Raw genomic sequence first — 27844 nt, forward strand, 5'->3', positions numbered from 1 at the left:
CAGGAGGTGGCCGCAAAGGACAGAACTGCGGTTTTATATGTGGCAAAATATCTCTCCTAGAGGAGTACAGACAGACAGACAGACAGATGGGCACGAGACAGTAGATGGGGACGGGGAGCGAAAGGTTGGGCAGTGCTATCTTCTAACCTGTTAGTGGAAGCTGTGCCCCACCCCCGGAAGGGGTGGGGCAACATTGGCACAGGAGGTGGCGAGACAGGCATGAGGTGCCCATCCCTGAGGTGGGCAGCTGGGCAGGGCCCAGTCCTCGTTGGCACAATCGGCTCTCTCTGGACCAGCTGTGATGCTGGGGAGGGGCAGGGCTGCTGGACTACAGGGATGCCGAGGCTAAGGGAACCCCAGGGGTGAGGGGCTACCGAGGCCTCTCTTGGGGAAAGTGGACACGGGAAAGGACAGGATCACAAGAGGCAAATACAGAGAAGCAGCAGCAACCAAGACCCCTAGGGGAGACCCAAGGTCCTCAGGAAGCCCCTGAATGGCGGTCACCTCATGGGCACCAACACATAGAGCCTGTTCCCTGGGGCCTCGGGGTGAAGGTGAAAGAGCAGGTTTTTTGGTTTAGAATGAGGTGGACCCAACGTATTCATGGTCTCATGGTCTCCACACCCAGGCGGCACGGAGATGTGGGGCTCAGATGCAGAGGGCCCCTCTCTTCTGATGGCAGCAGGCAGGGTATGCTGTAGACAAAGCTCATTCCCGGGGGGAGACAAGGGCTGGAAGGGGTTGCGGGGGGCAGCATCTTGAGTTGCTCACTCCTCAAGTTTCTAGGCCCTGCTTTCTTGCCATGACCATGGAGGGCAGAGAGCACACACTGATGCCCGTCAGTTTGCACCCAGCTCTGCTCCCCAAAGCAAGCTCTTCATGGGTTTCCAAGCTGTGGCTTTCACCCACCAGAGAATGCTGCTAGGAAACTAGGTTATGGAATGGATATGGTGGGGGATCCCGGGTCTGGGGTTTGTGGAAGATTCAGCGGGTTCTCTTCAGGAAAAGCACCCAACCTTTCCCAAGTACCCCTGCGTTGGTAGAAGAAACCCCTCCACCCCACCCCAATTAGGACCTCCGCTTACAGCCCCGAGTAAAAAGTTAAGGAAGTGCACCTTTTCTCTGGGAGGGAGAAAGCCCCAAAGATGGGGAAAGGGGGCACTTCAGAAAGTAGGTATTCCCCCATCCACCCACAGCAGTTTAGGGAAAAACCTACAGCTGGGGATTAAGGACCTCCCAGGAGTTGGGAATGATAACCACCAAAGAAACCCCAAGCTTTGAGCAAAGGCATCTGAAAATGAGGGACAAAGCGCCCCCTGGAGGCAAGACACATCTTGGGTGGTGCGCCCCTCTGCCCTCCCCTCCCCGAGTTCAGAGCCTCTTCTCTCCCAGAACTGCCCCTGCCTCTCAGCGGATGTAGACGCCTTGTCCCCAGCCCTCCAGCTCATTCTTATTGCGCCCCAGAACCGGCCCACCACCCTCCGCACAGTAGCGGGCCTTATTCCGGCCCCGGTTCCTGTTGTCGGTCATCTCCTCCTCATAATCTTCCTCCTCTTCCCAGGAGCCCTGCCGAGCTGGTGGTGTACCTCCCCCTGCAGGGTCTCCAGGCCCTGGGCCCTCTGAGGGGTCTGTCTCCATGTCCACACACGAGTCTCCTGGCTCCGTGTAGGCAGAGTTTCGGCTGCCGGGGGTGTCAGCATCAAAGGTGTCTTGGCGGGATAGCGCCCGCAGGGTGCCTGCCCGGCCAGGTGGGTGGTTGCTGGGGTAAAGGCCTGGGGGCTGGCCCAGCTCCCCGGGGTACTCGTGCACACTGGCATGCTCCCCAGTGGCCCGGTCCAGCGGCTGGTCCCCGGAAGCAAGGTAGGGTCCCTGGTTAGCAGACAGACGGCACGCACCATGCAGATCAAGCAGGGGTGAGAAAAACACAAAGCAAGGCAGGTTAGTGATGGAGCCAAGACACCAGCCTGGCTCCTGGAGCGCGCTGGCTCTAGGGGTGGGGCACACAGGAGCAGAGCGATGGCTGAGAGAGCTGAGCCTAAGGACAAGCCTTAGGACATTTGCTCAGGCCATTTGCTCCTCCCTCTAGCAGCCTGAGGGCACCCAACTTCATCAGAGCATGAACTCCCCTAGTAACCATGGTAAGGAGCCCTGAATAATTAGTCACCGCTTCCTCAGCGAGTGTTATTAATGCTTTCCTGGGTTAATCATCGTTAACAGCTCATTAGTACTGCCGCTCATTAGTCGTTGCTCGGGTTAGTCAATTGCTCCAATTTCCCCAATACACTGAAATTTCAGCTCAAACTCACTGACCTCCCCCAGCTTCCTCTGCCCACACTAGACCTCAGTCCCAGGCTTCCAGAAACCCACACTTCTTCCTTAGACTAACCCTGAGTCTCCAACGTTGATGAGATTCCTTTCCTGCCCCCTATAAAGCTCTCAAAGCCGCCAATTGGAAGAAGGCCCACGACTCCAGTCTCTACCCTCCCCATCTCCACACCCACAGCTGGAGATCACAGGGTGGCCCGAAGCCCTCATCACCAGTAGCTGACAACTCCTCCAAGAGCTGTGTGACAGAGCTATCCTCTCTGTGACACCATCTTCTGGTTAGAGCGTGATGGGAATTGCCCTAGGGCACCAGCTTCCCAACTGCTTCTGGGAGCTGGTTTATGGCAGTGGGGCTGGGCAAAGAAGTGCTTCTGTGGTCCCTGAGGCTGGGAAAGGGGAGGCTAGGCCTCCAGCTCCCCGTGAGTGGATGGGGGGGGGGGCTCAGTTTCACTGAACAAGTGGGCTCCCACTTGAGATGCAGCAGTCTAGAATGACTTCATGGTGGTCTGGCTCTAAGCCAGACCATACACACACTTAATGGTGTGGGCTCAGAGATGGGCTGTGGCTCCGTGGGAGGAGAGCCTTTCTTGGACTCTGTTTCCCTGGGAGACGGTGGAAGGTACAGCTTAGCTCATAGATGCTTCAGCTGGGTCCTTCAAGGATTGAGGGATGTCAGGGAAAGGCAAGTTTTCTGGATCCGTTGGCCCCCACTCTGTTAGATCTAACGTGGGTGTGGAGCTGAAAATTGTAGTGCTAGCTTGTAATTCCAGCCTCCAGGAGGATGAAGCAGGAGGATTGCCTCCAGTTTGAGGCCAGTCCGGAACACTGAAAATTCCAGGCCAGCTACTGCCAGAATGAAACTGTGTTTCCAAAAAGCCAACAACAAACCAACAACAACAAAAAGAAAAAGGCGTGGAGTCCAGCGGACAAGCCTATTGTTCGTCCTCAGATTTTCCTCCTAGTACCTGGACTTAAAAGAGGTCCTCAAGTCCAACAGACAGCAGATGCAGTCCTAAGGGACCAGGTCCAGGGAGGCAGCACCAGCCAGCCCCCAGTCCCACCAAAAACCACAGACACCAGATGCTGCCGCTCACCACGTTTTTTACAAAATAAAGCTCTTCCCTTCCTTCCTCACGTGCCCTGCACTCCAGGGTGGGAGGAAAAACCGGAGGGACATCGGCTACATGGCGTGCTCCTGAGGCTGGGCCACTGCGTCGCCTCCCCGCGGTGAGGCCTCCAGCCCGCCCCAGAAGCTGAGATTTCTCCTGAGCGAGGTGAGCACCTGTACCTGGAGGTTGGAGACGGGGGCAGGGCTGGCAGCCAGAGCGGCGGTAGCCATGGTGCGGTTCAGCAGCGGATTGGGTGGCGTGCTGCTAGGCGGGTGTGTGGCCTTCCAGTAGGCTTCCAAGTACTCCGCCAGGTGCTCGCAGGCATCTTCCAATTGGTTCTCGTCCAGGATTATGTCAAACATTTCCTGTGGAGGTGGGGTTAGGGGCGGGGCTGGGATGAGCGGGGGCGTGGCCAAGGGTTGAAGGTGTGACCTGGGTGCAGTGGGTGGAGTCAAGGGGGTTGAAGGACAAGGTTAAAAGGCCTCTGGATGTGGAGCAAGAAAAGGACGCTCAGACCTACAAGTGACCGAACTCAACCCAACTCCCTGTCATTCTAGGGATAGGGAAATCAGGGCACGACTCTGCAAGAAGTTGAGACGTGGCCAACCATTTGGCAAACCAGCCATCCCTCTTTACCGAAGGGCCGGTTTAAGAAGGACCAGTTTATACCAAAAGACCTGTCCCACGTGCTGTCTTCCATGCAGGCTGAAGGAAACAGGAGAACCCCAAAGGGCACCTTCCCTTCCCTCTCCTGGGTCTGAGCACTCACGGGGGGACACTGTGCCAGCTTCTCCGAGGCTGCTATTTGGACATTGAGGTGTTTGGATTGAGACTTCCCTCGGGATTTGATGAGCCTCTGCAGTACCTGGTTGGAGGGGAAGAGAGAGAGCCAGCTAGAAGGACACAGGCAATGACCCAAGTCTAAAAGGCAGATTCTGCTTGGAGCCAGTGGGAAGTCAGAGTCAGAGCGGTGGAATGTTCCATGATTCTCTGTCCTGTGCATTTCTGCCAAAATGAGCTCACAAGCTCTGTGTCCACTACACGAGGCTCAGGCTTAGGGCAACACGCAACACGGATGGACAGACAAATAAATGGACAGATGCACACACACACTTTCTCACATAATCACATGGCACACAACACACACTCATACTCATACACACACATACATGCACGCACACACTCAGACACTCTCACACACATTCTCACTTTCTCACACACTCATGCACATACATATTCACGAGCTCATACTCAAATATTCACGCAACACACTCATACACTCATACACACACACTTGCACACACACACTCGGACTCGCACACATTCACACACTCACCCACACACACACTCATACACTCACACACCCCTTGTCCACAGACTATATTCTAGTTCTCCAGTCTCACTCCCTCTTGTCCAGCAATCATCCTTCATGGAGAAACTCCTGGCTGGATGTTAGCATTGCTCCAGGCTGTTGGTCATTGAGATGAGGACTAGCTATAATGCCCAGGCTCACATCCAACAGGTCCTGGGCACCAGTGATCTGCGGCCTCCTGTCTATTCTCCTGAGTGCCACTCTATGCTTCTCTACATGACTGATTTAGTCCTCCTGAAACTTCCTGGAGGAAGTGTGGCCTTGCTGGAGTAGGTGTGTCACCGTGGGTGTGGGCTTTAAGACCCTCACCCTAGCCGCCTGGAAGTCAGTCTTCTCCTAGCAGCCTTCAGATGAAGATGTAGATCTCTCAGCTCTGTCTGCACCATGCCTGCCTGGATGCTGCCATGCTTCATCCTTGATGATACTGGACTGAACCACTGAACCTGTGAGCCAGCCCCAATTAAATGTTGTCCTTTATAAGACTTGCCTTGGTCATGGTGACTTTTCACAATAGTAAAACCATAACTAAGACGGGGGAGGGGATTATTGGGGCAGTAAAAAAAGCTGAATATGTGCTTTTTTGTTTTTTGTTTGTTTTTTAAGTCAGGGTCTCACTATGTAACTACAGCTGGCCTGGAACTCACAGAGATCTACCCAGCTTTGCCTCCTGAGTGCTGGGATTAAAGGTGTACACCACATTTTTAGTTAACATAGCGTAGCCCAGGCTGTCCATGAACTCACAATGTAGCTGAGGCTGACCCAAACTTCTGACCCTCCTGACTCACTCTCCCAAAAAGCTGAAGTAAACGAAACGAAGGCAGATCTGTTCCTAAGTGTGTGCTGAGAACTGAACCCAGGGGCTCATGCTTTATTTGTGAGCTTACAATTTATTATCTTACAAATAGAAATGAAAGGCTCAGGTGGTGGTCACACCTTTAGTCCCCAAATGCAGGAGGCAGAGGTGGGTCATCTCTGCAGCACAGGCCTGGTCTACATAGCGAGTCTCAGGCCAGCCAGGGCTACGTGGCATAAAACCCTGTCTCAAACAAAACCATAAATGAAAATAAATAAAATAAAATCGGAGCTGGGCATGATGGCACAGACATCCCAGTACTCCGGAGTCCGAAGCAGGAGGGTCTGGGGGATGAGGCCAGTCTTGGCTACATAATAAGAACAGAGATCAATCAACTGGAATAAAATAAAACTGGACTAGCAGTATCGCCTGGTGGCACAGCACTTATGAGGGAGACGTTGGGTTTGGTCCCTAGCAATGGAAGAGGTGGGATTAGGCAGACCAAAAGCTCAAGATCACCAGTAGCTCAGTTGGTAGAGTGCTTGCCTCCCAAGCCTGAAGACCTGAGTTCGAACCCAGAATCAACATTAAAAAGTTGGGGAGGGGAAACAGAGGATCTGAGTTCAAGGCCAGCCTGGTCTCAGAAAAAGCTGGGTATGGTGGTGCTAACATTATTCCAGGGCTGGTGAAGTAGAGGATGATGGGTCCCTGGGACCAGTCAACCTACCAGACCAGCTGTCAACCTAGCCCACCAGACCAGCGAGAGCTCCTGTCGCAAAAACACCTGGATACTGTTCTCTGGCCTACACACACACACACACACACACACACACACACACACACACACACACACACACACAAGCTCTTGACATGAAATAGTTCAAGATCAGCCTGGACAGAGGAGACCCTGTCTCAGAACAAAAAACAAACAAAAAACCAAAACCATGTTGGTGGTGGTGGCACACACCTTTAATCCTAGCACTTGGGAAGGCAGGGGCAAGAAGATCTCTCTGGTCTATAGAGTGAGCTCTAGGACACGGAGAAACTGTCTCAAAAAACAAACAAACAAACAAACCAAACCAACACATGCTAGCTTGTGCCTGAAATCCTAGCACTTGGGAGACAAAGTCAAGAGAATCGGGAGTTCAAGGCCATCCTTAGCTGCATAGTGAATTAAGAAGCCAAAGCAAAATTACATGAGATCCTAAAAACAGGAACCAAAGCTGACGGAAAGAATAGGGTACCTTCGTGGGCACCAGCTTTTTACATAATTAATGCATTCAGTAAGTTTTCACAGTGATCACTGAAGCGTGACTAAGCAGAAGATGGGGAAACTAGGGCACAGAGTTGCTAGGAGAGCTAAGTGACAGCCCAGGGTAGGAAACCCAGGCACTCGGAGCCCACGTCCATAACCTGGGTGGAGGAAGCGAACCTGTTACTTTCTAGGTCACAGAATGTTTCTGCATCCATTACACTGTTTGATCTTTGCAACCTCTCCACGCTCAGGTATGTAAATCCCATCCCTCCATCACTTCTAATCCTAGAGTCAGGTGTGCTGGCTTAGGCCTGTAAGTTCAAGGCTAGCCTGGGCTACAAGTGACCCAGCCTTCAAATTGATTAACTGGGTGAAAAAGTCAGAACAGAACCTTCACCTAAATCCTTCCTCCATGCCTCTCAAATCCACTCTAGTATCTACAGGAAGTTCATGGAGCCAAGTGTCACGTCACATGACTGATCCCAATACTTGGCAGGCTAAGATAGCAAGAGGATAGCAAGTTTAGGCTACACAGGGCCACCCTGCCTTGCAAAGGAAATACTGGCTCAGCGGCGAAGAGGACTCAAATATGATTCCTGGCCTCCAAGTTGGACAACTGACAACCAGGGAGATTCTGTGCCTCTGACCTCACATGCACATACTCACACACATATACATAATTAACGAGAATAAAAAGAAAAATTTTGAAAGGAGGGAGGAGAAAGTTCGTGGCATCCCTACCACCACCCTCTGTGTCTAAGTCCCGCAGGAGCAACTTTGTACAGCAAAAAAGGCCTGACTTTAGAAGATTCAAAACTTTCCAACCACCACACAGCTGGGCAACCTTGGAACAAGCTACACCAGTTTCTTTCATTTTTCTGACCCGGTGATGGACCAGAAGATTGGCAATGAGACCGACCTGTGTAACCCTAATAACATTTACAATATCGAATTCACAGGAGGTGCAGTGTGTCCACTCTTTCCATCCATATATCCACATGAGACTCACACAGAAGGAAACTAAGGCCAAGGCACCCGGCCAGGACCCGTGCAGCCCGCCTGTCTCCAGAAGCGCCTTGTAGTCCGTGTCCACCATAAGCACCAGCTTCCTGCACTCACCTTGGGGGATGTGATCTTGATGTAAACAATGATGGGGGCCAGCGAGGTTTTAGAGAGCTGGGCTGGGTGGTTGATGGTGTCGGCGTCCAGGGCAACCAGCTGCAAGGTCCGGGCCAGCTCGAAGATCCGCTCGATTTCACTCTGTACCTCAGCTGGGGCATGGGGACGGAGAGGGGATCGTAAGGCACCCCCAGGAGGCAGTGGAGCGAAGGGAAACTTCTGGAGACTTCCCAGTACTGTACACCCCACCCACCCTGACAGCCTGGGACGGGGAGAGTAGGTGGTGGCTCACCCAGGCTGGAGCGAGTGTTGGAGCGCTCGATGATAATGTGTTTGCTGGGGTTGTTGAGGACCGAGCGCTTGGCCAGGGAAATGTCAGCCGTTACCCGGGTGATGGAAATCCTGAAGGACCAGGCGGGGAAGGGGTCAGGGGTTGGGTGGGCAAGAACATACCGTCCACTCACAGACTCCAGGCCTGCCGCCCTCGTCTCTGTCTAAAAGTCCCAGGGTGGTCCCTTTAGACATCCTGGGTACCCCCAAGTGGGAGGAAGGAGCCACAGTCGAGTGGAGAGTCAACTCTCAGGGTCCTACCTGCCATCAAACCGATGCTTCAAGAAGTCAAACAACGCCTTCTGCATCATGTCAGTTACCTGTCAAGCAGGGGTTAGAGGGGAAGGGAAATCAGGCCCTGAAACCACCCCCCAGGAGGTCCACCTGCTGGGCATCAGGACCCCCCTTCCCACCTTCCTTCAAAACTTTGAGATGAAGGTGCCTCTAGAATCTGGGTGGGAGCTTCCTCAGGGTCTGGGGCCCCTGATACAGCTTGATTCCCATTGGCCTCTTACATAGCATCTCCAAAGGGGCTCTTAAGAATTTTCCTCAGAAGATTGGGCCCTCCTGAGTAAACTTCCCACGCGTCAGGCTCCCTTAAGGGTTTCCCCTGAAGGTATATGAGCTTTGGGGCCCTTTAGAATAGCTGCACACTGTGAAGGTCTGGGCCCGTACTACCCTTTAGAGCTCCTACCTCATAGCCCTTGAGCGATGGTCCCACCAGGATGATGGGCCTCATGGAAGGCACCACGTCATAGGGGGGCACGTGCTCTGTCTGGGAGGGAAGCAGGGAAGGGAAACCCCAAAAGGAGAGACGGCATCAGCCCCTCTCCCCAAGTGTCTGGGCTCCCCGTGCAGTCTTTCTTCCCTCTGACCCCAGAGCCCAAATGTCGGTGTCAGAGGGTTGGGGGTGGGGGATGGCCAGGCAGGACTAGGAAGGAGGGTAAAGGGAGAAAGATCTGGAAACAGGTATTAGAAGGGCCCCCAGCTCATCCCCAGGGGGGCAGACACAGAAGGCTGTCATACTCACCGACTTCTGCTTCTGTTTGGCTGGGTCCAGAGATTGCCAGGATGGGGAAGGGAGGGAGAGAGGGGAAGGCACCAGGCAGGGGTAGAGGGCCAGGAAGGAGCCAGGACAGGAGAAGGGGCAAGAGAGCAGGTAGACGAGGAAAAATAACAGGCATGCGTGTTAGTGACAGACAGAGCCAGAGAAGGTATGGGACCCCGTGCCACAGGGGAGCAAAGGTGGCCTTGGAGGCTGGAGGCAGGACGGACAGTCATCCAGTGGATTTGAGAATAGTGGGTCAGGCCTCCTGCCCTCCTACTAGCTCTGAAAAGAGCTAGAAACACTGGATGCCCCTAACCCAGGGCCCACACTTTGCCCCAGTGTGTATCTGCCTATATATTTTAAGGGTTCCCTTGAGGACCTGTTCTGCATTTAATAGAGCCCCTCACACATCTACTCAGAGTTGGAAAGGGACAAATGAATGCTATTCCATTCTCTTCAATCCAGAGCAGGGCATATATTAGCCACAAGGACCAAACTGGATGTGTTTATTACTAGACAAAGCAAGAGCTGCCTCTTCCTGAGAGGCAAGGAGTGGAGTTTAATGAAGAGAGGTGTGTCCCCAGCCCAGCCCAGCCCCGTACATCCAGCTAGACAGAAAGCCCAGAGACTTGAAGCAGAGAATGAACCACATCTGTACTACTGCAGCCTCTTCTTTGCCAAGAGCTGGGTCTTGACAGGAAACCAGACGGAATTACCTTCTTAAAAAAGGGGATGCGCTTGCCGTGGGGTGGCGGCGTGGTGACACTGCTCACACTAGTCTTGGCAGAGCCACCGTGCTCCCCTAGCTCCGCCTCCTCCTCCTCTAACTCTAGGGGGTCTAGCTCAAAGGCAAAGTTAGTCATTTCGTTACCTGGACCAGTCAGGAAGGAGGTGAAGGGAGAGGAAGAGGGAGATGAGCACGAGACACAGCGTAGAACACAAGGATGGGATGGGGGAGAAAGAAAGAAGAAGTGAATGGAACGGGGCTAGGAGAATGGATGGGAGATGGGGGTATGGGGGAAGGCAGAGAGATGGAGCTACCACAGAAAGGGACAGGAGAGACGTGACAGACTCAGCTCGGAAGATAGCCTATCCTTAACGGAGCGGTACTACTGCGTGTGTTTGGGGGACTCAGAATTGGGGTACCTCCTATCACAGGGAGGAGGGACCACCCCTGTGGAGAGACCACCCCACCCAGGAAAAACTCTCCCTCCCCTGGGTTGCAGGCAGCTCTTACCACTGGCGGGGGGTGTGGGGCGGCGGGTGCCAGTCACCACATCTCCCAGACTGGAACTGGAGTTGTCACCTGACTTGCTGTGTGGGTGGAGAAGCAAAGGAACTGATGAGCAACGGTGGGCGTGGGCCGGGGACTTCGATGCTTCATTCGTACATGCAGGGTAGTTATCCAACCCCCCCACCCCCACCCCTTAAGGCCATGGGCAGGTCCATGCCCTGGAGGTCAAGGATTAGCTCTGAGGTCTCCCCTCCCTGCTGGCCTCACCAGGGAGAGCCAGTGTCCTCCCCATCCCCTCGGCGGACACCTGGAGCTGAGGCGGTTTTGGCGCAGCGTCTGTTCCTGCAGCAGGCGAAGGCTGTCCAGTTTGACAGGGCTGGGGATGAAACCAACCTCACAGCCTTCCTTCACCAGCCTCCCGATCCACCAGTCATTATTGTATTTCTGTGAACAAGAGACCAAGAGGGAAACTGGAGGAGGGAGCCATAGTTACCTTCTAGGGAGACCTCCAGGCTTCGGACCCAGCCAGTAAATGGCTCCCTCAAAGAAGCCCCACCCCTGGCTTCAGCCTCTGATAAGATCCTCCCAATTTCCAAGACATCAACCAGACCAGGACTCTGTGTGAGCATGGACCACCCTCTGTTAGAGAGAAGGGAAGAAAACTCCCGCCTCCGAGATTCATGCCGTGGGTAGGAGTGAAAGCAGACGCGTGCACCAGGCACACCACCGCTCTATCACGGGGCTCACAACAAGCCCTCTCAGCATCTCTGTGACTTAGACATTACCAAGCAATGAAAATTAACTGGGCTCAGAGAGGTGAAGAGGTTTGCCTGAAGGTGCACAGCAGACTCAGTCCAGATGCGCACAGCTCAGCAGGTTTTTCCCACTAGACTTCCAGGTATCCCCCTCTCCTGACACCCCTCCTACACCTTTAATGTCCCACCCTCGCCCCATTCCAGGTGCCAGGAGTTCAGCCCACCTCCTTGATGTGCAGGAAGTCCTTGGGCTCAAAGGTGATGGCCACTCCCTGCACTGGCACCTCATCTCCTGGAGACGGATTGTAGCCAACATTTGTCCGAACAGCAAAGGCCACTGGTTTGGTCTGGAGGGGACACAGGAGGTGGATGAAGGCGGAGGGCCAAAGCTGAGGAGTACCTCCCTTGACTGGGATAGTGACTGTGTGGTTGTTCAATTTGTAAATAAATTATTCATTGAAATGTATACTGAATGGGTTGTGTGGTTTCCCGTAACTTTTACAATAAAATGGAGACAGGTGGGGCGCTGGGAAGATGGCTCATCAGATAACGGCATTTGCCGTACAAACTTGGCATTGATCCCCAGAACCTAATGGAGAGAGCTGACCTTACACGGGTATCCTCTGTCCTTTGTAAGTGTGCTGCAACTCACACATACAGCACCATGTCCAAACACATAAGAGCACATATACTCATTAAAAAGAAAAAAACAAAGACTGGAATTTAGGGCTGGAGAAACATAGCTCAGCCTGCAAAGCCGTCTGCCAGCAAGTTTGAGTGACAGATAACTGAGTCCAACTCACAGGACTAATGTGGTGGAAGATCAGCCCCAACTCCCACAAGTTGTCCTCGACCTCCATACGTATCCCAGCACATACAGCACAGACTTACAAAGGTAAGATAAATTTTAAGTATTTAAACATGCAATCTATGGGCTGGAGAGATGGCTCAGTGGTTAAGAGCACTGACTGCTCTTCCAGAGGTCCTGAGTTCAATTCCCAGCAACCACATGGTGGCTCACAACCATCTGTAATGGGATCCAATGCCCTCTTCTGGTGTGTCTGAAGACAGTGACAGTGTACTGATAGACATAAAATAAATAAATGTGTGTGTGTGTCCATAGTATCTATCTGGTCAGCAGTCAACTCTCTCCTGTCACTATGGGTCTAAGGATAGAACTCTGGTGGTCAGGCCTGCAAGTGCTTTTACTACCTGAGCAACTTTACCAGTGCCCCACACACCCCCCCCCCTTTTTTTTCTCTTTTTTAGATATGAGAAAAGGTCTTAAGTGGTCTAGGCTAACCTTGAACCCAATATGTAGCCAAGGATGACCTTGGATTTCTCCTCCTGCCTCTACCTCCCAATTGCTGGGATTAGACATGTGCCACTAAGCTTGGGGTTTTTTGTCTGTTTGTTTGTTTTGCTTTGTTTTGTGATGCTGGGGATTGAATCGAGAGCCATATCTGTGGTAGGCAAGCACAGCACCAACTGAACTACATCCTGGTCCAGGCCGCCATTCTTCAGGAGTCCTGACTTCAAATCAGGCCTGAGTTGATCACTCATCCAGTATAACCTCCCTGTGACATCCATAACACTTATCAGCTCAGTGACGCTCAATAATGTCCAACACAGTGATGTGAGCAGATACAGGTGAAGACAGGTGGCTCCCAGCACCCACAAGTGGCTCACAATGGACTATAACTCCTGCTCCAGGTTTCATATGCCTTCTTCTGGACTTTGTGGGCATCTATACAAGCTTAGCATACAGAAACACACATAAGTACTAGATAGATAGATGGATGGATGGATAGATAGATAGATAGATAGATAGATAGATAGATAGAGATATTGAGGCCCTGTGTGCTAGTACACTTTTTTTTTCTTTAATATTTTATAAGTACACTGTAGCTGTCTTCAGACACACCAGAAGTGGTCATTGGATCCCATTACAGATGGTTGTGAGCCACCATGTGGTTGCTGGGAATTGAACTCAGGACCTCTGGAAGAGCAGTCAGTGCTCTTAACCACTGAACTATCTCACCAGCCCAGTAGGGCATTTTTAAGCACAGCACTTGAAAGGCCAGTCTAGTCTGTATAGTGAGTTCCAAGATAGCCAAAGCTATATAATGAGACCCCGTCTCCAAACAAATAAATAAAGCGAACTTTTCTTTTAAGATTCACTTACTTATTTTATGTATATGAATGCTCTATCTGCATGTACATCTACACACCAGAAGAGGGCGTCAGATCCCATTACAAATGGTTGTGAGCCATGTGGTTGCTGGGAATGGAACTCAGGACCTCTGGAAAAGCGGATAATCCTCTTAACTGCTGAGCCATCTGTCCAGCCCCAATAAAGCAGTCTTTTAAAAGAATTTAGAATTTGGTGGGGCTGGTGGTAGTGTATGCCTTTAATCCCAACTCTTAGGAGGCAGAAGCAGGCAGATCTCTGTGAGTTCAAGGCTAGCCTGGCCTACGGAGTAAGTTCCAGGACAACCAGGGCTACAGAAAAACCTTGTCTCTAAAAAAAAAAAAGGGAACCTAGAATATGACATTTAACCTTGTTAGTACTTCCAGAGCATCAGGTACATTGTTTTGTGTACACTATGCTGTCATGGAAAAGTGGGGATGGGTGCGGTCAGAGGTCGATTGGCCCTGAGACTTCTGGCCGACATCCTCTCCTGGGGTGGCAATGTCCCACCCCTAGACAAATACCCTAGCACATATGTAGGCCAGGAACAGAGGTGCACATCTGGAACCTGAGCACTGGGGTTTCACAGCAGAGACAGGTGGATCCAGGCAGGCCAGTAAGGTCAAGATGGAAAGCTTCAGGGTCAGTAAGGAACAACCGAGGAAGACACCGAACACTGACCTCTGGCCTACATTACAGCATTGGTGGGTGTGTGCACACACACGTGTATACCATAAACACATGCCCATGCGCGCACGCATGTGTGTGTGTGTGTGTGTGTGTGTGTGTGTGTGTGTGTGTGTGTGTAGGTGCAGGGATAGCTGGATTGTAGAAAGTGGGTTTATTGTCCTTGTGGCGTTGGAGAACGGACCCAGGACCTTGTGCCAGCGAGGCAAGCACTCTACATTGAGCTACGTCCCTTGCCCAGGAAGAAGCAAAGTCCATCACTTGTCAAGCGAGGTGGAACTAGCACCAGACCCTTCACATGCTGCGTGAGGAAGAAGAGACCATCACAGCCTACACTTTCTTCACAGGGGAAAGACACAGGCACAGACCTCTGTAAGCAACTCATCCAAAACTTGACAGTCTGCCCAGGCTCTCTCAGGATGGAGGGTGGGGGAGGGGATGGGATAATGCCCACAGGTGATGCCCACAGGTCTTTTAGTCTCACCTTGGCTTTCTCGAGCTGGGCTAAGGCCTGGCGCTCTGCCTCCTTCCTTAAGGCTTCCCGGTCCTCCTCCAGGGACACGTCGGAGTCTGACGGCCGGCTCGTGTAGGACTCTGCTGAGCCCTGAAAGCAGAGAGGACCAGCTGAAGGCCAGCATCACTTCTTCTGACTCCTGGGACGGCATGGAGATGCCACCCATTCTAAAAATCCAAAACCCCATCAGCCCAGCACAATCCCACAAGGCCAAGAAAGGAGGTATTATTAGAACAAAGAGGCCAGGGGTCAAAGTTTGCAAGCCTGTGGGACGAGTGTGACCCTAGGAAAGGTGACAGCAGCCAGCTGGAGGTTAAGGCAGGTCTAATGACAGCTGCTTGGGGCTTGGGAGGGGCGGGAACCTGATAGGGGCACAGCCCGAGGGAGGAGTGCCAGGGGATGACTCTAACTCTCAGCTCCTCCTTCTCTGCCCTGCCCCTGAGTGGCCGAGGAGGCATAGCAGAAACTCAACGCCATCCTTTGCAGGGACTGTAGCCACCTTCTCAGGCCTGAATCCCCACCGCTGCCCATGGCATCTACTGGGATCACAGGGCCACCAAAACTGTTGATCAAGATTCAGGGGAGCAAAACACCCACCTCCCCAACTCCTCTGGCTGGGAATTTGTGAATAGGGCCAAGCTGCCTTATGATTTTCAGGGCAGAGCAGCAGGAGGTGTGAGGGAGAGTGGAAGATAGGTCCCTGCCCTGACACTAGGCTGCTAGATGGCAGAAAGTCCCGTTGTGAAGAGTGAGTGTGACAGGAACCCAAGGCGGACTACAGTCACCGTCCCAGAGTGCCAAGGACTCCGGTAGCAACACATCTATCAGATGAGACACATGGAAGCCATACAGATGTCACGGCACTGCTCACGAATGCGCAGACGTGTGTATATTTCGGGATACAAAAAAGTATGCTCGAGAATGTGGCTTCCAGAGTGTGTGCTGGGTGTGAACAATTGAGACACTAAGGGCGTCCCAGAGGTCTGTGTCCCTGAGTGTGGGAGACAAAGGGTGGCGGAGGACAGGATGCATGGATTTGGTGTGACTTCGGGAGGGGGTGGGCGGCAGACAAGTCTAGGAGGGAATACAGAGAAGACATGGAGTTACAGGTATGTGAGGGATTTCTCCTGAGGGCAGGAAAAAGTCACTTGGCCGGGATTGTCCATTGGTTTGTATTGGGAGAGTGGAGGCGAAGACCTACCTCTCCCTAAGTCATCAGGTGAGACAAGCATTACGTTCCCAGGGAAAATCCTAGAATGGGAGTTCACTTGAGGAAGGGTAGGCTAGACATTTGGGTGACTAATTAAACCTGGAGAGACCCAGAACCAGGGGGAGAAGCAAAAGACCCCCATTCTCCCTTGTTACACAGTCCCCCAAAACAAGAATACAGATGCCAGACAGGTGCCCAGAGACAAGTAGAGATGGACAGAGAGGCAGCCACTGACCCCAGCAGACTCCCATATGCATATGCATACACACACACAGACACACACACACACACACAGACACACACACACACAGACACACACACACACACACACACACACACACACACACACACACACACAGCCAGAAATGGGAGACAGGCAGAGTAAAGGAGCAAAGAGATGGGCTGCAGAAAGGCCCTCGACAGCAGTTTGAGGGATTCTTCCACCCACCCACCACCTGCCCCATGCCCAGCTCACCACTACCAGGGTCCGGCTGGGCACCTCCATCCCGGCGCCCTCAGTGCCCAGCCCTGCCGGCCTAGGGGTGGCCCACACAGCCCGTTCCCCCAGGAGCTCAGGTTACAAGCAGAATTGCTACATGTGCAAACTGCTAGGGTATATTTAGCTCAGAGATGTGGCAAGGTCTGCCCCCCACTCCTGCCACCTACTGGGAGTAGGACTTGGGAAGCTAAGAGAAGAAGAATGGGAGTCTGTGGGGGTCTAACCCCTTGGCTGGCAAGGGGAAGCTGAAGGCTCTTCCTGTCTTAACAACAAAAGCATGGTGTCACTGTTTCTAGACCTGGCACTGGCCAGTTCTGGAACAGGAGGGCTAAAGGAATGATTACTACGGAAAGAACCTTGGATCTGTTTGTGTATTTTAGACACACTCAGATCAAAACCTCCCTTGGGTCTCTGGAGCTAGGCCCGAGCTCACACATGAAAACCCAGAGGCAGAGGAACTCAAAATAAAGTACTCAGTTCAGTCAGCGATGGGTCTGCCCGATCTGCCTGCTACTACTACTACTTCTTTGTGGACCCAGTGGGGCTCTTACCCCAGGGGGCTCCTCCTACCAAGTGTCCTCTGCCCTCTCACCACACGCCTTTCCTTGTCTGATCCCGAGCCCCCCTTGCCTTTTCCGGGTACCAGGCTTTGTTGAGATGCTCAGTCGTCATAGCAACCACATGCCTCCTCACTGCCTCTCCCCAGCCTAAGATGGCCTGGGGTTGAGGGAAGAGAGGAAAGTGGCAGTTTTCCCAGCTCAGCATGAGGGCCCAGAGAACTACTGTCAACACCAACTCCAGCTAGGGATACAGGCTACATCCCTGTAAAATAAAACACCCCTTATCCCACACGTTGCTCTCTCTCTCTCTGCATATTTACAAGAGTGACGTTTGGAGTGGAGAGAGTATGTTCCTGACCCATTCCTGACTAGAGCCCGGTATCTCAGCTTATTTCCATGCACCTGCCTCAGCCCCACCCCACCACAGATTCTGGGGGAGGACATGGAAGCACACAGCCGGCAGGGGGAGTGGGTGACAGCCCGAAGCAAGCCAGGAGGAGGCAGGCCAGGCTGTCCCTGAATGAGATGACGCAGGCAGGCAGGCAGGCAGGCAGCAGGGGCTGGGAGCTGGTGCTGGAGGGGCGGAAGCAGTGGGTGCAGAGAGGTCACGGGGCGTCGGGTGTGGTAGTTCCAGGCAGGTGACAAGTGACGTGAGAAAAGGTGCCCCGCGAGAACGTCGAAAGGCAGTCTGCACCAGTCAGCTGCATCTCCCAAGCCCTCTTCCCTGTTACCTGACGGACAAAGCTGTTGGATGTGGTATCTGAGGAGGTGCTCCCATCTGACCTTTTGAACCGCCCTTTCCTCTTGCTGTATTTGCCCTGGAGAGGTGGGGAAGGAACAAGAGTGGAATCAGAAAGACGCCTGCCTTCCCAGTCCACCTCCTGCCGGGGCTGGGGCTGTATACGGTCAGCCTAGCTGGGGACTCTCCGCTCTGCCCCACCCCCACTTCAGCTTCTCCTCCTAGAGGTAACCAGTCTGAAAGAAAAGAGGGTCTTCCACCTCACGGACAGTGCCCAGACAACAGCCACCATGAGGAACCGTGCAAGAGAGCCTGAGATGCACACCCAGGAATCCCCGAATCAAGTGGAAGGCTGGGAAGCAGAAAGCCCGAGGAATAGAAGGCTCGTTAGGCAGCAAAGCTAATTAAGATGCTGGGCAGGGCTGCGGCAGCCTCGGGGGGAAGGGAGAGGCTGCCTGCAGCGCTGGGGGGCAGAGGAAGAGAGGGGGACGTCCTCTCCCCTGCATCTGGAGCTGAGGGGGCAGAGTGTGCTATGCCCCCAGAGAGAGGAGAAAAGGCAACCCAGGGCCAGGCTTGGTTTCTCCCGAGCCCAGAGTGGGGAGGGAAAGGCATTCTGCTCTTGAAGACCCAAAGTCATGTTTCTGAGGAAGGAAAAGAGGGAGTCTCTGAGAAGTAAACATCCAACCTGTGGCCTGGTGCCTGGGGAGATTGTTCAGCTTCCCACTCTCACCTCCACCCTAGCAGAACTTTCTCTCAACCTCCATCCTGGCAATCAGTTTTTATATTCCTCCCAAAGGCAGGATCCACTCTACTCCCACGCCAGCTGCTACTGCCCATGCCCCATCCCCATGGTACTAACCCTGCTCCATCAATCTCAAAGGCCCTTAGGCCCCACCTCAAATTGAGACTAGGACATATAGTTCTGCCAGTACCAGGTAAGATGGTTACTCTCTCTTAGTGGGCTCTAGCTGGGGTGGGGGGATCCTGTCTGACCTCTCACACGCCAAAGTTATTGAGCATCTCTCTCTGTCTCTGTCTCTCTCCTTCACACACACACACACACACACACACACACACACACACACACACACATACACACACACACACACACACACACACACACACACACAAGCTCATGTTCTTGGCCCTTGCCCAGTACAGAATGGGCAGAATGCCCAAAAGCTCCTGCCCCCAGCCTCTATCCCAGACTTTTTTAGACCAAAGAACCTAGGGGCACCTCAACCACACTGTAGGCTCTGACTCCTAAGACCTGGTAACAAGGAAGCCGATTAGTGACATAGTGACTCACACCTGTAATTTTCTACTCTTTGGAGGTAGAGGCAGGAGGATCAGAAGTTCAAGGCCAGCCCGAACTATATAAGATCCTATCACACACACACACACACACACACACACACACACACACACACACACACGGACTGAACATTCTATGGTCCTCTTTCCTTCTTTGAAACTAGACATACAGCTAAACTAGTGTTGATGCTCTCCACAGACCTAAGAGGATTCTTCAGTGAACAACCTCAGACTCTTTCACACCACTACCCCACCCCAACTGGGCAAAGGGAGTGGCCTTCAGAGGGACAGGGGACAGCTGAAAGGAAGGCATCAGTCAGCTGCCTCCCAGGCTCCAAGGGGCCTGGGGTGGAGAAACAAAGTATTTTTAGGTCTGACCTGACCCCCCATACACACCCATCAACCACATCATGTTGCTTACAGTTGCTCCAGGCTGGCCACAGCAATGCAAGGGTTAATGCTATCCTTGGAGAAGGACAAGTCCTAGAGAAATCCCCTGGCATGGCTACCACATACCCTGCTGGTCATTCTATGGGGACCTTGTATGCCCAAGAATGCCCCTACCTAGGGGTAACCGAAGCACATAGGAAAGTGAGTGTGCCAGAAGGCAGCGCCCCTCCCCCAGGTAAAACAGCGTCCTCCACTCCAACACAGTGAGTTGGCACCCATCCAACTTTCCAAACTTTGGAGGCTCCCACCCCTTGGGGTAAGGGGAGGGGTAAGTTAATGTGGGTGTTGGGAGTAGGGAAACATCCAAGGGAGAGATGGAGACCAGGTGACTAGGGGAAGGCCACCCAGAGCTGATCCCTTTCCCACCTTAGAAAGCCAACGCCTGAGCCTTCGAAGGCCTGTTGGCAACGCCCTCTGACCATCGTCTCTGCCTTTTCCCAGTACTACCCCCGCCCCACCCACACCCACTAGCGCCCCTAAACGTGCTCTGCGTCGCCCCCCTCGCCTGATTCGCTCTCCAGGCTCCCTCCAACTCCGCTTCTCAAGGCCTGGATTCCCCCCAACCCCCATCAGCATCCCCGCTGTCAGCCTGCTGGAGCCGGTACCCCAGCAGCAGGGACCTGGACGCGGGGGAGACCTGGAGGCGAGGTTGACAGGCATTCCACCCGCCTCCGCTCGCTCCGCAGCACCGCAGCCCGACTCGGGCCAACAGTCCATCGATCATTAACCCTCGGGAATGGGGGGTCGCGCAGACGTCCCTCTCCCATCTACGCGGGGCATATAACCCTTTCCTTCCCGGGATTTTCCGAGCCGACCCCAGGAGCGGTCCTTTCCCTCGAGCCTGGCACCTCGTCTCACCTGTGGGCTGGGGTCGAAGACCTCCATAGGGATCTCTTGGGAAGGTGGGTAAGGGCCCCGGGACATGCCGCTCTTCTGGACCATGGAGAGGATCCTCCGGTCCGGCCGCCCTCCCGGCACAGCCGGGGGCCCTCAGCGCATGGGAGAGGCCGTCCGAGCCGAGAGCAGCGCGGCGTCGCGCAGCCAGCACCGGGTGCAGTCGCCCAGCTGCACGCTCGCCGCCTTGCTGCCCTCCCGGCTCGCGCTCTGCTCTCTGCGGCCGCCGCCGCCGCCGCCGCCGCCGCCGCCTCCGCCCCTGAAGGCTCAGCATCTCCCCCCGCCCCTCCCTCGCTCCCGCCCCGCGCCGCGGCCCCGCCCCTCGAGCCCCTCAGCCCGCTGCGCGCAGACAATGGCGGGGCGGCGGAGCCCGGCTGGCCTCCCGAAGGCGGAGGGGCTCGACCGCTGTCCTCTGATTAGTCTGGGATGAGGTCTGCCAGCAGGAGACCAAGGGGAAACTGGCCTTGAGGCTGGGATGGAGGTGGGGGGCGTTTACCAGTGTATGCCAAGCGTTGATGGGGGTGAAGAGCAGGTTGGTTCGACTGGTACGCTTTCCTTTCTGTCCCAAACTACTCTCTCAGCTGGTCTCCCTGAGCGACTCCAGCTTGGGCCACCGGAACTTCCAGATCCCTGTGATCCTGGGACCTGGCTTTAACCCCTTTCTCCCCAGTGTGAGGCCCAGGCCGCCATGAAACTAGCTGAGTAGACCTCCCTCTCCAACTGACTCTAGGACTGCTGCCTGGAGGCTGAGGATGGATGATGGGGTGAGTGTCCAAAGGAGAAGGCCAACAGGGATAGTAGAAATGCTGTCCAGGGACCCAGGAATTACTTCGGCCTCATCAATAACTAAGGTCCCCTAGGCTTTTCCAAAAGGGCAGGAGTAAGCCCCTGTTGCTTCTTAAAGAAAGGAAAGAGGAGGAAGAATGAAGATGGAGGAGGGGCTATTCAAAACTATATTCCATGACTATTGACCTAGGCCTGTCTCTCCTTTATCCTTGTCCAAGGAACGAATGTCCCAGAACTGTGGCTAGAAGTAGGATCCTAGCAACTCCGGGCCAATTTGGCTCAGGCTCAGCTGGTTATTGGATCCTAAAAGGGTCGTCCTCAAGCCAAGCAGTGGTAGGGCACGCATTTAATCCCAACACTGTGGAGACAGGGTCAGGATGATCTCTGTGAATTCCAGGCCAGCCTTCTTTACATAAGTGACCCTCAGGACAGCCTGGGCTACAGAGAGAAGCCCTGTCTGGAATAAACCAGTCATTCTTTGTTTCCTTTACTACTATGTTGCTAACACTATGGTGTCTTTGCGGGTTGAAATTAATAAGAAGCCGGGAAGCGGTGTGATGGTGAACAGCACTGCTGGGGGCTAGAGGTCAGCCTAGATCTCATCTTAAGTTTGAAGAGAGACAAAACATGAATGAACAAACAAACATGCCCCACAACAAAAAAGATGGCTGGGGTTCTGGGTGTGCTTAATGAGCAATGTGGGGGCCATCTGTGGCAAGAGGGCACGCCAGTTCCTCCTCCTCCACCCAGCTCGCTGTTCAGAGAGCAGAGAGATAAGTAAGATGAAGCCTTGCCAAGGTCCAGTGCCCTAAAATAAAGACTATTTTCTGTGTTCTGCTTGCCTGGAGCCCGTGGGCTGTTTAGACTCCTCACTGTGGACTCTGAGAGGTGATGGTTGATTCTCTAATCACATCATCTTCTAATAAGGACTGTGAGCAGTGAGAAAACCTTGTATCCTTCCATGACCATCGCCAACACTCGCAGGGTTCCTATCTGCGTATTGAGGACAACAGAGCTGGGCACAGGAATGGCATGGGCTTCTCTAGCTAGGAAGGACAACAGCAGAGGCCTTCAATCCCAGCATTCCACAGGCAGAGACAGGCCGGTCTCTGTGAGCACAACGCCAGCCTGGTTTACAGAGGAAGTGCAGGCTGCTCAAGGTGTACAGATTCCTTCCCAGAAAGAAGGAGGAGGAAGAAGAGGAGGAGAAGGAGGAGGAGGAGAAGGAGGGGGAAGAAAAGAAAGACAGTCTATTACATAAGTCTAAAGCAAAGTAGATTTTTGTTTGTGTTATTTGATTGACTGATTGAGACGGGGTTTCAATTATGTAGCCCACCCAGCCGGCAACATGGTAAGAGCCAGGACCAGGCTGGCCACGAACTTCCAGAGATCTGCTTCGCATCTGCCCCCTCAGTGCTGGGATTGGAGGCATGCACCACCACCAAAATGAAGATTTTTGAAAAATTGTATTTTTTTTTTTTTCGGAGATGGGAACAGAACCCGGGGCCTTGCGCTTGCTAGGCAAGTGCTCTACCACTGAGCTAAACCCCCAACCCCTTTTTTTTGTTTGTTTGTTTTAAAGACTTATTTATTTATTACACACACCAGACACGTCAGAAGAGGGCATCAGATCTCATTACAGATGGTTGTGAGTCACCATGTGGTTGCTGGGATTTGAACTCAGGACCTCTGGAAGAGCAGCCAGTGCTCTTAACCACTGAGCCATCTCTCTAGCCCTTGTTTTGTCTTTTGAAACAAGGTGTCTCTATTGTGGAGTCCTGGCTGTCCTGGATCTTACCATACAGACTAGGCTGGCCTCGAACTCGCACAGACTCACCTGCCTCCTAAGTGCCAGGATCCAAGGTATACACTACCATGCCCAGCTCAAATCTAGGACTTTAAAAACAAGGGTTATTTTTATTTATGTGTACGTGTACCTGTATGCCAGCATACCTATTGTATGCTGGTGCACTGGGAGGCTAGCAGAGGGCACCAGATCTCAAGAACTAGAGTTACAGGCAGTTTTAACCACCAGATATGGATGTTGGGGACCCAACTACAATCCTTTGCAAGCACTCAAGCCTGTACCATCTCTCTAGTCCCACTCCCAAGTTTTTATTTTATTTTTTGAATATGGGCTTCCAGGACTTCCAGTATCCAGGCTTGCTTTGAACTCCACATGTAGCTGAGGATGGCCTTGAACTTCTGATCCTCCTGCCTTCTAAGTACTGGGATTACAGGTGTGTACCACCATGCCCTGACCAGATTTTTTTTTTTTTTAAGATTTATTTATTTTAGTTATATGAGTACACTGTTGCTATCTTCAGACACACCAGAAGAGGGCATCAGATCCCATTACAGATGATGGTGAGCCACCATGTGGCTGCTGTTAAACTCAGGACCTCTGGAGGAGCAAACAGTGCTCCTAAACCACAAGCCCCATCTCTCCACCCCCAGATAACTGTTTTTGTTTTTAAGACAGCATCTTTCTGTAGTCCAGATTGCCTAGACCGCCTTAAACTTGGCCGCCTCGCTAACTCCTCCATCTCATTTCCTGTTAGGATTAAAGAAGGAAGCCAGCTGCTCTGCCCCCAGAACATTCTCTTTGGGTTTTCAACCAGGGGTCTCCAAAGCTGTTGGACTCTTCATTCTGACAACCCTTCGTTTACTTAACCAATGTAGTTCTTCTCATGTGCATGCTACAGTATAGATTGAGCCAAACAAGATTGGTTCCGCTTGCTTTTGCTAATGCCTGTTTTGTAAAAGTAGACGCATATGATTTTCACAAATGGATAGCAGAAATATTAGAATTTGGTTCAGACTACAATCATGGTAATTGAAGCATCCAGAGATTAGGGATTTGCGGTGGTGACGCCGACAAAAATCTCTTGGGTTTAGCCTGCACACGAGTTCTTACTCTACGAGAGCGAAAGCGAGGTAGTGTTTGCTTCTCTCTGCTCTAGCGCTCCTTTCGCTAATTTTCTCCCGGCTAATTTAATAACCTTTCACAGAAAACAGTCCTCTACGAAGACTAGGCCTTTCAGGCCAAAACCGCCTCAGTCCGCCTGCGCGGATTTAGCGTGACTTCCGGTTAGCCAAACACCCACGTGATCAAATGCCCTCAGTGCGCATGTGTGAAGAGGAGTTGGACTGAACCATTTTGCCCGACGAAAGGGGTACACCTTTTCTGTTTTAAAGCTTAAAACCGATTCTCGATCTTGATCATCTATGATCACGGTCTTTTAGGAAGAAAGTAAGTGAGTGTGAAATGGAGGAAGATGAAATAGCTTAGCGAAAATACAGACAATCATGGAGTGGGGCTTGGGCTCTCCCCTTCGTAGTTAATGGGAGGAGCCCGCGACCAGCAAGCTCTTTCCTTTCGCTGCTGCGTCTGCAGCCATGAGGTGAGCAGGCCCGGCTCTCGGTTTCTGACCGATAAGCCCGGCGAAGCCTAGCGGGGAACCGGGCCGGGACCACAAATGGCAAAAGGGAGAGGGGAGGCGGGCGTGGTGCTTCCATGTCTGGAGCGCAGAGAGCACACGCGACCTGGGCCTACGGAGGGTGGGCCGCGGGACGCCGTGGCCCGTAAAGACCTCCGGCGGGCGCCGCTCCGCCTGTCCCGCGTCGTGAGGCACCACACGGGGAGATTGGTGACGACTGGGCACTGAGTGGCTTCTTGGTGCGCTGGGGCCCAGCGGACCTCTAACATGGGGCAAGTCTCGGGCAAGCCCAGGCCTCCGAGTGCTGAGGGTGAGGCGCCAGTTTGGCCTCCACCCTAACGGCTGGACGGCGTGTATTAGTGTAAAAAAGCATAGAAAGCGAAAAGCTACTCCTGTACTCCTGGGTAAACAGGCTACGTCCCAGCCCTGATCCACTGGTGTCCGATACTTAACATTAAAGTCTTCACAGAGCCAAATACCCGGAAGAGCTTAACCCCCTCCCCCAAATCCCGAATGGCTAACCATCGTGGCCACGTTCACTGCCCAGGTCTTGGTTTGGATTTAAGATCTTGATTTGGAGTTTGTTGGACAGGAAGGGGTGGCAAAATTTTTAGGGCTAGGGAGTATATTTCCTTTAATACCTATTGATGTGTACTTTGCCCATTTTTTAAATAGATACTAAGACTTAGGTGGGGAGATTTTGCTTGGAGTGTTTGTTGTTGCTCAGAAGTGGCTTTCAGGGCTTAATAGTGTTTTCTGTATACCCCAGTATGCTTAGGCTACAGAAGAGGCTTGCCTCTAGCGTCCTCCGCTGTGGTAAAAAGAAGGTGTGGTTGGACCCCAATGAAACCAACGAAATCGCCAATGCCAACTCTCGTGAGTATGATCCTTCACCCTCACCTACAAAGGATGGATATGTATTTTTATAGATTATATATACATTAATATACAGGATGCAACATCCAGTGTTACATTAGTAGATTATAAGCAAAGTATTTTGTAGCCGTATGGAAGTTTAAAAAAGATATTTGAGGACAGTATGCTGGGTGAGGCTTTAAGGCATAAGCAAGGCTTGTTAGTATCAGACAGGTGGCTCCAAGGACCTTAACCAGTGTTTCAGATAGACCAGATAAGCTATGAAGTATTTATGAGGTGAATAATCTTTTCTTCATAAGTGTTTGCCAGGATTTCAGCTTCTTTTCAGGAAAGCTCTGAGTTCTGTGGCCAGCACATTGCTAACAACAGGTATGTTTTCCCAGGTCAACAGATCAGGAAGCTGATCAAAGATGGCCTGATCATCCGGAAGCCTGTGACTGTCCATTCCCGGGCTCGATGCCGGAAGAACACCTTGGCCCGACGGAAGGGCAGGCATATGGGCATAGGTGAGAATGCTCTAACCTTCCACCCTGCCTCATAAAGAATGGGTACAGTGATAGAGCGCATGATTGGCAAGCTTATGAACCTGGTTGAGGTCTACACGGACACTGGTGATCTTCTCTTCTGCCGTCTTGTGCCATTGCTGGGCAAATACTATTTTCTTTTGCATGGATGCAGGTTAGCACTGGCACTGGGTTTGTTGATGGGGAAAAGATGTCAACATTAAATCTATGTTCTGATTGTGCTGGGAGTTATACTGAGTGTTTTAAAACTGGGGGCTGGAGGGGCGGCTCAGGAGTTGGGTCTCAATTTCAAGGCCAGTTTTTTTTTTTTTTTTTTTTTTTTTAGATTTATTCATTTATTATATATAAGTACACTGTAGCTGTCTTCAGATACACCAGAAGAGGGCATCAGATCTCTTTACAGATGGTTGTGAGCCACCATGTGGTTGCTGGGAATTGAACTCAGGACCTCTGGAAGAGCAGTCGGGTGCTCTTAACCGCTGAGCCATCTCTCCAGCCCTCAAGGCCAGTTTTGATGCTGTCCCCCAGTCCCAAAAGGAGAGGTTAATGTTGGTCGTTGAGACTGTCTCCTTTACAGCTCTGACTAGCTTTGTACTGAGCTATCAGCCTCCACTGTTGTTCTCTTGACTCGGTAAAAGAAATTAAGTACTTGAATATTTCTTAAAATGAAAGACAGCTGAGTGAGGGAAGACCGCTCAGAGTCTCTAACTCTTGCTCAGGGAAGAGGAAGGGTACTGCCAACGCTCGGATGCCCGAGAAGGTGACCTGGATGCGAAGGATGAGGATCCTGCGCCGGCTTCTCAGGAGATACCGGGAATCTAAGAAGATTGACCGTCATATGTAAGCACATTGTTACTTTTACAGCTTTGTCTTTTCACCCCCTCTGTGCGGTGGCTTTGGGTAGGGAATCCTGCCAAGGGAGCTGTCTAAGTCTAGTGGGTTGGTTTCCCCTATCAGAGTAGCTATCAGGTAGCTATCAGAGCTACCCAAGATTTGAATTGGCCAAGCAAGTTGTGTGTAGGGGCTATCCCAAAGGTCTTTGGGGGGAGGGCAGCAGTCCTATATAAGTAACCATGGGCTTAGTGACCATGGGGAGAGGAACAACCACATGTCCGTTGTTGAGCTTCTGGTCCTTGTCCCCTGCAGGTATCACAGCCTGTACCTGAAGGTCAAAGGGAATGTGTTCAAAAACAAGCGGATTCTCATGGAGCACATCCACAAACTGAAGGCAGACAAGGCCCGCAAGAAGCTACTGGCGTAAGTTTCTTCAAGAGTGGTATTACAGGCTGGAGAGAGTTAAGAGCACTGACTGCTCTTCCAGAGGTCCTGAGTTCAAATCCCAGCAACCACATGGTGGCTCACAACCATGTGTAGTAGGATCTGATAGCCTCTTCTGGTGTGTCTGAGGATAGCAACAGTGTACTCAGACAATCTTTTTAAAAGATAGTTGTGAGCAATTGTCATGCCTACTGCCTGCCCATTCTCACTGGTCTGGGTGAGACGGGAGCTGCTGTTCTTTGGGCTGAAGCAGATCGTAGGGTTTGGAGGTTTGGGGGTGCGCTGTCTCCTCAGCTGTTCGCCCATGCCCACACTTGTCTTTTCCTTATACCAGTGACCAGGCTGAGGCTCGCAGGTCTAAGACCAAGGAAGCACGAAAGCGCCGGGAGGAGCGCCTCCAAGCCAAGAAGGAGGAGATCATCAAGACTCTGTCCAAGGAGGAAGAGACCAAGAAATGAAGCGTCCCTCGTGTCTGTACATAGTGGCCAGGCTATGGCCTCACATGGATCAGTCATTAAAATAAAACAAGCCTTCGTCCTTGT

The 27844-nt window shown here is 52.4% G+C and overlaps 2 protein-coding genes across 11 annotated transcripts; one reads left to right on the top strand and one right to left on the bottom strand.

The window, feature by feature from the left end:
- On the bottom strand, nt 1-20656 carry Cacnb1 (calcium voltage-gated channel auxiliary subunit beta 1). Of its 4 annotated transcripts, none has more exons than NM_017346.2 (14): nt 20363-20638; nt 17733-17819; nt 14703-14822; nt 11565-11687; nt 10893-11029; nt 10589-10665; nt 9334-9353; nt 8998-9078; nt 8565-8623; nt 8266-8375; nt 7974-8125; nt 4204-4299; nt 3614-3799; nt 1-1869 (listed from the first exon to the last, which is right to left on the bottom strand). In NM_017346.2, exons 1-14 carry the CDS (start codon nt 20444-20446, stop codon nt 1408-1410), a joined length of 1794 nt encoding a protein of 597 aa, NP_059042.2. In that variant the 5' UTR covers nt 20447-20638; the 3' UTR covers nt 1-1407. The 4 variants fall into 4 exon arrangements, with proteins under 4 accessions (NP_059042.2, XP_006247471.1, XP_006247472.1 ...); XM_006247409.5 differs by lacking the exon at nt 9334-9353 and adding an exon at nt 10068-10222 and having other exon boundaries at nt 8-1869; nt 20363-20656; XM_006247410.4 differs by lacking the exons at nt 9334-9353; nt 17733-17819; nt 20363-20638 and adding exons at nt 10068-10222; nt 16418-16570 and having other exon boundaries at nt 8-1869.
- On the top strand, nt 20001-27844 carry Rpl19 (ribosomal protein L19). 7 transcript variants are annotated; one of them, XM_063269953.1, is made up of 8 exons: nt 20727-21162; nt 23330-23424; nt 24196-24588; nt 25394-25500; nt 25884-26006; nt 26744-26864; nt 27171-27281; nt 27637-27843. In XM_063269953.1, exons 3-8 carry the CDS (start codon nt 24584-24586, stop codon nt 27758-27760), a joined length of 591 nt encoding a protein of 196 aa, XP_063126023.1. In that variant the 5' UTR covers nt 20727-21162; nt 23330-23424; nt 24196-24583; the 3' UTR covers nt 27761-27843. The 7 variants fall into 7 exon arrangements, with proteins under 7 accessions (XP_063126024.1, XP_063126022.1, XP_063126023.1 ...); XM_063269952.1 differs by lacking the exons at nt 20727-21162; nt 23330-23424 and adding an exon at nt 20006-20406; XM_063269951.1 differs by lacking the exon at nt 23330-23424 and having other exon boundaries at nt 21072-21162.

Source organism: Rattus norvegicus, chromosome 10, assembly GCF_036323735.1.
Source record: "Rattus norvegicus strain BN/NHsdMcwi chromosome 10, GRCr8, whole genome shotgun sequence".
Classification (NCBI taxonomy): Eukaryota; Metazoa; Chordata; class Mammalia; order Rodentia; family Muridae; genus Rattus; species Rattus norvegicus.